We start from the raw sequence: 11144 nt of genomic DNA, 5'->3' as shown, positions 1-11144 counted from the left end.
TTGTTTATATATTAAAACCACTGCAGTTTGTACATCTTGTCTCTATATTTTTGACTCTTTATTTCTTTATTTACTACATCGACACGTATTCATTGCATGGATTGTATCATTTTCTTTCTTTGTAGCTATAAAGTCATATATATTTATGTCTTTGTTTGTGTTTTTGTGTCTTTTTACATATATATTTGACTTTTTATATACATGCACTGTACTTTATAGACATAGATGAATGTGAAGGCGACCCATGCAATAACGGCGGCACGTGTCATGATGGCATCAACGAGTTCACGTGCGAGTGTCCACCAGGGTTTAATGGAACTCTTTGTGATCATAGTATGCATATTTAAATGTAGTTTTAGTTTTCAAGTTTATATACACATATATGCCAATATGTATTAGGTATAATTATTATGTTCTGCAAACACTGGACTGGACAAAGATGAAACTATATATGGAATTTATTATAATGAATAGTCGAATTTCTCTCCTTGTCTTTGAAAACAATACTTGCATGATAATGTCATTCTGCCTCAAACACTGTTTCGAAACTTTTCATGAAAAGAAGTTGTGAGTCACTTGCAGAGTCGAATAATCTTAGTTCTGGTACAGAATCCATGGACACTCCATTGGTAGGCCTATGAGCCCGCCTGTTGATGAATAAAATACGATGAAGGCTTCCGCTTCACCACACTTCTCGTATATGTTCAACAAATGTGTAGCTTAAAATGTGTAGCTTAAAATTAGTAGCTTTAACTATACAGCAACTATTTTATTCTCTGTTTCTTATGTATTCTTTGAATACTGTTTATCTTGTTATCACAACAGAAGAGTTGTGTTTAATACTAGTTGCTTAATTTACTGGAATGCCCCGCCTGAACGAACAACACATGTATGTGCCGATGTAGTCTTGGATTAGAGGGGTGGGGAAGGAGAACTCTGTTACTTGTCCGTTTATTATCAAATGATAAACATCTGTCTCGTGACACTTCGTAAAACATGAAAATATGCGTAACATATGAGCTGCGTCACGACAAAAAAAAAACATAGTGGGTTTGCGACCAGCATGGATCCAGACCAGCCTGCGCTTCCGCGCAGTCTGATCAGGATCCATGCTGTTCGCTATTAGTTTCTCTACTTGTAATACGGTTTGTAAATCCTGATCAGACTGCGCGGATGTGCAGGCTGGTCTGGATCCATGCTGGTCGCAAACGCACTATGTTGATTTTGTCACGGCGCGGCTCATATGTTTTTATGTGATGAAGTTATGCCCTTGAGACGCATCAAAAACGACAAAACGTTATTTGTGGACAATTTTGAATTTCTTCTCCAAATGACATTACCCTTTCAATATCCGTACTCTGAAAAGATGTTATATTTTGATACGATATCTAAATTTCATTTTTTTGGGTCACCGATAAATTTAATCAAAAGTGATAAATTTAGGGGTTTGTATTGGGGAGATAATGGCGGCGTGTGATGGCAACTGGAGGATATAGGAAAGAGCAGCGGTGTGGGCAGTTTAACACCGCCATGTTTTTTAATCTCCAAAAAAGATCATATTTGCTTTTGCTTAAATAATATATATATAAATCACCATTCTTGATCTGACTTTATGTGTTATAATACTCACCTTTCATCTAGATATCGACGACTGTCTGGGTGATCCGTGCAAGAATGGAGCAAATTGCACAGATTTAGTCAACTCCTATGAATGTCATTGTGAAGCGGGTTATACAGGCCAAAATTGTACAGTTGGTAAGTTAAATGTGGAAAAAAAGATTAAGTAAGAAAACAATTTCCGACGTCATTTGACTTTAAAAATCAAAATCAAATTTCTAATGTATTTCTATCTATAAGCTGCTTTTCTTCGCTTTATGTCTGTAAGTAATTATCTATATATGCATTCTTATAATTCTGTTTTAATTCGATTTGCATATTCAGTGTTCTTACAGCTTTAACCCAATCTTTTACTTCCATCTGCGAAATCTTTAGCTTAAAAAAAAGAACAAGCAAAAAAGAAAAAAAAGAAAAAAAAAACCACAACGAAATCTGGTACAAAATCTTCATATATTTAAGATGATAAAAACACGAGTCCTGTATTTTAGATATCGACGAGTGTGCGAGCGACCCGTGCAAATATGGCGCTACATGCAACGACGGGGTCAATATGTATAATTGTACCTGTGTCCCTGGGTACAATGGTACAAATTGTGAATATGGTGTGTTTTATTTAAAATACTTTATATAATATCCTCATGAGCAAATTAAACGGTAACGTAAACATATTTCTTCATATGTCTGGACGACAGTTTTATCGTAGCAGGTTAAAGGGTCATATGTTACAGTCCATGCTTTATAATTTACCAAAGCATTCAAATTGTGAATAAAAACAGAGATTTCTTAAATAAAAGAAGGGGGAAAAGTGAAAATGAACCCCCCTCATAAAAAAAAAACAAAAAACAAACAACCCCCCCCCAACACCCCCCCCCCCAACAAACTAACAACAGAAACAACAAAAAAAAAACCAACACTGCCTACATGTACGTGTTAAACATTATTTTTAATCAAAAATTCTTTTGTTGATTTTGAAGACAATAGTTTATGATATATTGTATATATCATTTTTTCCAGATATAAATGACTGCGTGGGTGAAAAATGTTTCAATAATGGCACCTGTATTGATCAAGTTAACAATTTCACGTGCACGTGCACGACAGGATGGAAGGGACACGATTGCAGTGACAGTGAGTTTTTATTTTATTTAAAAAGTGGGTATATCAAAAATATTGTAAAAAATACGATATTATATAATTCTTATGTTTTTGAATTCTTCCAATACACACGTTTCAGCGTTAATGCCCTTAGCTCGTAGCTCAAAATAGTAATCGTCTATTGGAATAGAAAATATATGATTGTATGTTTCGTTATTCAGATATAAATGAATGTGAGGAAAAGACCCATAAATGTGACAGGAATGCAAATTGCACGGATACAGAAGGAGGATATAATTGCACGTGCTGGGAAGGGTTTACTGGTAACGGATATATGTGTGATGGTAAGTATATTATTACTGCTGAATAAAAGCAAATCTCTTTATACCATAACCTGCTGATTTTTAAAAATGGATTTGCCCATGTTGGAATTTGGAAGAGTCCATTCAAACTTTATGGGATTTTAGTATCAGAATATCAAAATTGAGCTACCAAGACTATAGAGAGAACGTTTAGGCTGGCCCGGCTCTATACTTTTAATGATACTTTAATAATTTCAATAATAATAACGAAACATCAAATAAATTTTCAATTTTGATATTATTAACATGAACTATTAACATAATAATAAACCCTAGGTCGAAATATATTATACCGTACACAAAAATAAATGTTTACAAGGGGAGGTAATCATTACAAAAAAAACACTGCTTAATAAAGAAATGGTTATTTGTCACAATACTATCCTGATTGTTAATTTTCGTAGGTCATGTGTCAGAAAATTTGAGCACAATTCTTATCGACTAAATAAAGTTGAGAAAAAAAATCACGAATATAATTTTTGAACGTCTTAGATAATTTTATTGATGATTATTTTTTAAAAGTCATTACAGCTTCTTTATCCATAAATTATTTTATTGAACCAAAATTGTTGATTGTTTGATTAAATAGTGTTATCATTTTGTGTTTACTCACATGTCCAATAGTAATATCATTAATGATACACTTAATGTCTAATAAAAGATTTGCTGTCATAACTATGATGATTCTTCATGTCTAACAGATATTTCATTTATGATAACGTTAATTGTTAGTGGTTATATGTATCCTTTATGTCTAATAGTCATTGCATCAATGAAAAATAAATTGTTATTAGTAATATCTAATAAAGGATTTACTGATGTATTTTATGTTAGTCCTTTATGTCTAATATACATTTCATTAATGATAAAGTTAATTTTTAGTGGTTATATCTAATAAAGTCTTTAGTGCTATAACTTATGTTAGTCCTTTATGTCTAATAAATATTTCATTAATGAAAAAGCTAATTGTTAGTGGGTATATCTAATAAACGATTTGCTATAATAACTTATGTTGGTCCTTTATGTCTAATAGACTTTTCATTAATGATAACGGTAAATGTTAAAATTGTTAGTGGTTATATCTAATACATGTATACGATTTACTGATATAACTTGTTTTCAAGAAGAACAAACATAATATCTATTACCATAAACAATAATGGCGAGTACACATACATATAAACATATTAACAAGTGAATAAAACATCTAAATACGAGAAAAGTAATATTACATATATCGTAATATCACAGTCATGAAACAAAATTAATATTAAGACTATAATAATCAATGTTTGAATTAGTTGGAATTAGCTTCTAGTTGTTTCTCTAGCTAAGGTTGCATAGTAAATAAATTTAGATAATTTCTTTATTAAATTCTGTTGTGAGTTATTCATTAACATTGTAAATTTTTGTACATTTGGCCAAGCGCAGTAATATTTAGGTAATTATTCTCTTCGTAGATCAATGTAATACGGACAAGCATGTAAAAAGTCTACTACATTCATATAGCATTTTAATCAAAATCGTTGATTTCTTTCAATATTCCTAAATCTTCCTTCTTTCATCATTAATTTAAAAGCAGAATATCTAAAACGTGAAAGGACTTGACGTGAAACTAATGTTGGTCCTTTATGTCTAATAGGATAAAAGTAATGTTTAATTATTATATCTTAGATAGGATTTGCTGATTATCTTTTTATCTAATTATTATATCTTTTTTATCTAATTATTATATTTTTCGTTATAATTTGTCTTTTTAGACATAGATGAATGTGTTCCTGACAGCACGGTATGCTCTAACAATGCTACATGTGTGAACACTCCCGGAGATCATAGATGTGTTTGTGCCCCGGGGTGGACAGGCGACACATGTTCAGTAGGTAATGGCATAGCTTTTCTTTTACTAATATACACAAGTACTTAGATTAAAAATAGAGAGACGTTGCCATTAATAGTAATTGCACTTGTTGTGCACTCTGCATATATATGTGTGCATTATTCTTTCGCGGTTCACATTAATTCGTAACAATAAAAGTACTATACATGTATACAAACGACGATTTATGCGCATTGTTATAACCCTGTACTATAATACTCATATATTATTTCACTTAATAAATTTTAAGATTAACAAATAACAAATAGCATGGTTAACTTATCAAAAGTCGTAAATCGTTACTATGGCAACGCTCAAATGCACTCCGGTAAAATAACATTTTTTCTTAAAAACTATTCATGAATCAAGAATTACAAATTTGATGTAGGTATACTTATTCTAATTCTTTTTATTACGGTAGACTATACGTTTATAAATTGTACTCGTTCTAAGAAAACTGTAAAGTACTCTGCTGGTACGTTAAGATTCAAACATAATGTTGTTAATGTCTCGGTATTTTTTCTAGATATTAATGAGTGTAAGGTAGCTTCAGCCTGTGCAAGTAATTCAAACTGTACAAATACAAATGGAAGTTATACATGTAAATGTAAAGATGGTTACCGTGGTGACGGGTATCATAAATGTATAGGTAAGAAATATGACATCATATTCATTGTCAAATATGACATCATATTCACTGTCATCCAATCAGTTTGATCCAGCTTGATCGTTTTATAAAGTAAGCTTTGTGAAATTTGGCTTCTTTGCTATTTCCGTTTCATTTTCAGTATATTAATATAATTAAAATCAGCTCTTAAAATACGGTTTTCTAAACTTCAGACGGATTGTACACATTTGTGATAACCTACCGAAGGTATACATACTTAATTGTCGGAAATTAGGCCAGTTCCAATTAGTTTTATTTCTCATTCAAAGTAGTAGAACAAAAATGGGAAATCTGTCTTTTCTAATTGATAGCTATTTAATGACAAGTCATGTGAGCTCTAGGTCATAATTGAATGAAATTTCAAATAATCTTACTGTATTTGCAGAGGAAGTTTTAATAGCGAAGGTTAATGTGGGACACACAGAGTCTGGGGACGATGAGATTTTCGGTCCTTACCATGTAAACAAAAGCTTATCATTATTTGGCCGAATGTACAATAAATTCTACGTAAGTTTAATATACTATATTGCTATACTATCGTCGGCCTAGAAAACTGTAAGTAATGTGAGTTCATTCAAATGAGCTATTTTTCACCATGATAATTAGAGTCAAATTTAATAATGTTACGAGCCAGGCGTAACGAGAAAGAAAAGCCAGCAACAAACTTGTAACAATAACAAATTTATTACAGAAAAATTATTAAAGAAAAATAAAATAACAAATTATGTTTACAAATACCTGAAGTCCAAATAAAAATGTAAATTACAAATGTCTAGTCTGATCCTGGAATGATCCTTTTTGAATAGCACAGTTAAATCCAAGTTAAATCCAAGAACACTTTAGAATAAATTCCCACAATAAAATCCACAAGAATAATTTTAACTATTTTAAAATAATCCAAGCTCCAATAAATCACTTAATTTCCAAGTTGAATAATACTCCAAATATATTGATGTCTTAAAAGGTAACTGATGACTTAAAAGATCACTGATGACTTAAAAGGTAATACGAAAGAAAAATGTCTTCTATATATATCAAGCTAAGAAGTTTCTAGAATAGTCTTCCATTTACTACAGTAATCATAATCTAGCAACTTCAACAATAAAGATCATTCCGGAAGTTTCTATCTAAATATAATGCATGAGTTTTCTACAACAGTTAAGAAAGTTCTAGTACATACATGTAGTTTATGTTCTAAAAATAGAACAATGATAATATTGGAAATACCAACTGGTCAGATATAAATTATATACATGTAATATGTTGCATACATAACAATAACTTTTTGAAATTATTTACCAAACGACTGAAATAAGCACCAAATTTAAGGTTACATTTTATTGTACACAAAAACAGTTGGGTCGCAAAATTCACTACAATCAAGGACCATATTTTCACCAAAATGACCGTACGCGTAGAATCACAGAAACCTTACAATATGTGGCGATAATCTATAGAAGTTTGATTACAATATCTTAAGAAATTTAAGAGAGAAAAATGGGCACAGTATTATCTGAACATATCTGAAGAAATAAATAAATAAATATATAAATAAGTAAAAAAAGAAAGGACCATGAATAGGTCATTTTAACCCAGGTTTCTTTTATTATATCAATAGCTCTGAAAAATGTAAAAGGGGTTCCACACAGGTAGAATGTTTCACACTATCATTGGCACCAATTACTCCACCATCAATCGAGGTTCCGTTTGAAAACTGTGCTTCAATTAAAAACACAATGTCTTCAATGTCACATGAAATTCGGTTGGCAAACAACAACAAGAATGTGTTAGAGATAATAATGATAATAATTAAAAGAAAACTCGACTTGTTTCCTCCGTCAAATCTTCCACATTTATTTTTTTAATTGGTTAAACCCGAGAAGATCTCCAAAATAGTCTTAATTCTTTACACGAATATTGTTGTTATTGGGGTCTCGAGGTAAATACCATTAAAACAAAAATTGTTGTTTTTCGGAAAAGGGGACCGATAAAAATGTGGGAGAAATGGAATTATGACAATGAGCCCTAAGAGGTTGTAAATGATTTAAATTATTTAGGAGTTGTTTTTAATTATACAGGTTCATTTGTTTTAAATAATCAATGTATTGCAGGCAAATCGTTAAAAGCTATGCAAGTTTTAGTAAATAATATTAATAAATATGATGTTAATCCAATTATTGCGCTTCAACTATTTGATTCTTTTGTTGGATCTATTTTGAATTACGTATGTCCAATATGGGGTTTCTCTAAATCTAAAGACCTTGAGAGAATTCATATTAAGTTTTGTAAAATTATACTAGGAGTAAAACAGAGCGCATGTAATTCTGCAATATATGGTGAGCTTGGGCGCTATCCATTATATGTTAACAGATATGTTCATATCATTAAGTATTGGTTTAAGTTAATGAATACAGATAATATTATTTTAAAAGGTATTTATCAAAATGCGCTAGAACAGTGTAATTTAAATGGTACAAAAAACTTGGCATACCTTGTTTAAATTTGCTAAATGAATATGGATTTTCTGATGTTTGGAATTGTCCACAAAGTTTTGAAGTAAAAACATTTATACCGATTTTCAAACAAAGGGTTGTAGATTGTTTTAAACAAAAATCGTTTGCTGATATAGCTGTCAATAATGTTTTGAATACTTTATATGCATATGTTAAAACTAGCTTCGGTATGGAAAATAACCTTAATGTATTATCCTGTAAATCTTCAAGAATTTGTCTCACGAAATTACGTATATCTGCTCATAAGTTAAGAATTGAATCTGCCAGGTATGGCCGGAATAGATTGGAAAGACAGGAACGTATCTGCCAAGTATGTGATATTAACGAAATTGAAGATGAATTTCATTTTGTACTTAAATGTAAAGGTTATAAAGGATTGCGAACTAAATATATTAAACGTTATTATTATGTTCATACTAGTATGTTTAAATTTCTAGAATTGCTACAGTCAAATAATAAAGGCGTTCTGATCAATCTGAGTAAATACATAAGCTCAGCCAATAAAATTAGAAATGATTTAATGCAAAGAATTTAATAAATGTTTGAAATAAAAAAGTTTACTAGACTAGACAGTATTATTTGAAATCGTATATGCATCAAGATTCTTACTTTTTCCCCTTAAGTGAGTATTATCTTGACATGTTTACATCGAAGTTATGCTTTTCAATATGTTATATTTATGTTATATTTAAATATATGAAATTACCACATACGATTGTCAGAAAGCGCTGGTTCTTTAAACACCAACTTTGAAGTTATTTCAATTAAAAATATGATAATTTGTTCATTCTCTGTGAAACACTGAAAACATGTTTGCTTATCACGTGCTTATCATCTTATCATTGTATGTATTTAATTTGATGTTGTATTAACAAGATACATGTATTGTATACGTTAATAAAAATTCTGTTCTGTTCTGTTCTGTTCATTTAAATAGAGCCCACGTCCTATATTCATAGAGTTTTGTCCTGTTATGTCAAAGTTTTATTTCTAAAATAGCAGAACCTACTAGTGCGACTTTTACAAACATTTCAAAGTTTAGATAATACTTAAATTATGGATATAATTTGCAGGTCAGTATCAACGGATATATAACTTTCGGGAATGTTATAAACGAAACATATCCTCCAGTGACATCTAGCGGCTGGGACCGATTTGAATTCCCAATAATTGCACCGTTGTGGGCGGATATTGAAATACATGGAACGAATAGTGGTGTCGAAATTACAAATGAATTGAGTGGAAAAGACCTTGAAAATGTAGCTAAATATCTACAAGTTAACAGCCTTAGGTTCGTATAGAAATTCAGTAACGTGTTTTTCTTTTAATTTTCTAAAGTGTTTGAATATAAATTCTATTAAATATGTTTGTATATATTTTTGATATATTAAAGGTTGTATATATACATTTAGTTGTGGATATGTTCATAGCAATTCTAGAAGGCGAGTTTGATAGAAGCTGTAAGGGGTTGAAACTTGTACGAGCACTCATATTGTATAAGACTGTAAACGAAAAGAGACGCAGAGAATCAAAATCAATAATCATCACATCATAAGATGAATTTGTAGAATTAAAAGTCTGATAAATTTAAAATGAGCAATAAAGAACAAAAGTCAGTTAAAATGTGCAATAACTAATTACTAATTATGTTGGATTTTAGGACAGGTATAGTGGTGACTTGGAAGCGAGCCGTACCCTACCCTTACTCACAGAACGCAAATTTTGAGGTTTGTAGAATCGTTACTATTCATGGAGAATTGGTGTTTTCATTCGATATTTGTTACGATAAAAATGAAGTTTTATACACACCCGTGCCGCTTTTGCGGCTCCGTAAAAATAGAATTGCACGGTCGTGCACGGTCATATATTTTGACCTGCCATCCTTTGAGTTTAATTTAACAAACATAAGGTAAAGACGCGCTAAGTTATAGCGTTACTCTTTGAGCGCGTCAATACAAACAATCATTTTTTACTGTTTGTTAACAGTTCTTATTTTATGTATGTGATGAGTAGAATAACATATTCGTGTGTGTTTATTATAGAAGTATAAATTATAACTCGTTGAAGAAATTCAGCATTAAACCTTTACTTATTCAAGATCCTTTATGCATTCCACAGAAATGGTAAACACATTTCTACGAAAGACCGGTGGGGACATTTTAACTTCTCGAATTCACAATATCATCATCGTGATATCACAATTTTAACTTCTTGAATCCACAATTTCAACTTTACAAATTCAACTTTGCAAATTCACGTTTTGAACTTCACGATTTCATCTTCATGAACTTCATGATTTGAACTTCACGAGTTCAAAATTTTATCTTTACGAAGTTGAAATCGTGTATACCCGAAGATGAAATCATGAAGTTTAAAAAAAGAATTAATGAAGTTGAACTCGTGAAGATGAAATCGTGACTTCGTGAATTCTGTATGTTGAAATTGTGATTGTCCCGCATGATGATATGTACTAGTATTATTTAAGTAATGCCATTTTCAGTGTTTTCTTATACATTTTTTATCAAACCTACAGGCTGCAGATTTTCAAGTTGTCATCGGTGCGACAGAATCCAACACGTATATGATGTTTAACTACGACCAAGAAATATTCACGTGGAGGACATTTTCTGATAGAATTGTGGCAGCTGGCTACTATTTTAATGACAAGAACAAACTGATGACATTAGATAGTAATAACTTCACGTCGGCAAATACGATGAATTATGACTCAAGTAAGTTATCTCATAAGTGTCACGTTAGGAGAAATGGCGACAGTTTTAAGTATAAACATAAGTATGAACAACAAGTCATTCAGATTGTACTCAACTTGTCTTATCAAGAACGATGAAGTTATTTGAAAAAAAGTAAAGGAATTCTACAGTGTCTACTTTATACCCATCTTCAACCTAATTCATCGTATATTTATTTGATTAGAAAATAGAGGAAAAAGTATAGTAGGGTGTCCGTGGCTGAGTGGTTAAGGTCGTTGACTTCAAATCACTTGCCCCTTTACC

At 31.0% G+C, this 11144-nt stretch overlaps 1 protein-coding gene across 1 annotated transcript; it reads left to right on the top strand.

The window, feature by feature from the left end:
- Window positions 1-237: 237 nt before the first annotated feature.
- On the top strand, window positions 238-10862 carry LOC132749298 (protein crumbs homolog 1-like; the record flags this gene model as incomplete). Its single annotated transcript, XM_060739025.1, is given in 11 exon segments — window positions 238-333; window positions 1642-1755; window positions 2106-2219; window positions 2632-2745; window positions 2934-3056; window positions 4835-4954; window positions 5477-5599; window positions 6003-6124; window positions 9204-9421; window positions 9791-9857; window positions 10664-10862. Coding segments are annotated over 9 exon segments (1138 nt in total), but the record flags the coding sequence as incomplete, so codon positions are not given.
- Window positions 10863-11144: the final 282 nt, after the last annotated feature.

This window comes from Ruditapes philippinarum, unplaced genomic scaffold (assembly GCF_026571515.1).
Source record: "Ruditapes philippinarum isolate M1 unplaced genomic scaffold, ASM2657151v2 ctg22231_1_1_1_1, whole genome shotgun sequence".
NCBI lineage: Eukaryota > Metazoa > Mollusca > Bivalvia > Venerida > Veneridae > Ruditapes > Ruditapes philippinarum.
The sequence above is the reverse complement of the archived record's forward strand: the minus strand, read 5'-3'. Positions and strand labels throughout refer to the sequence as shown.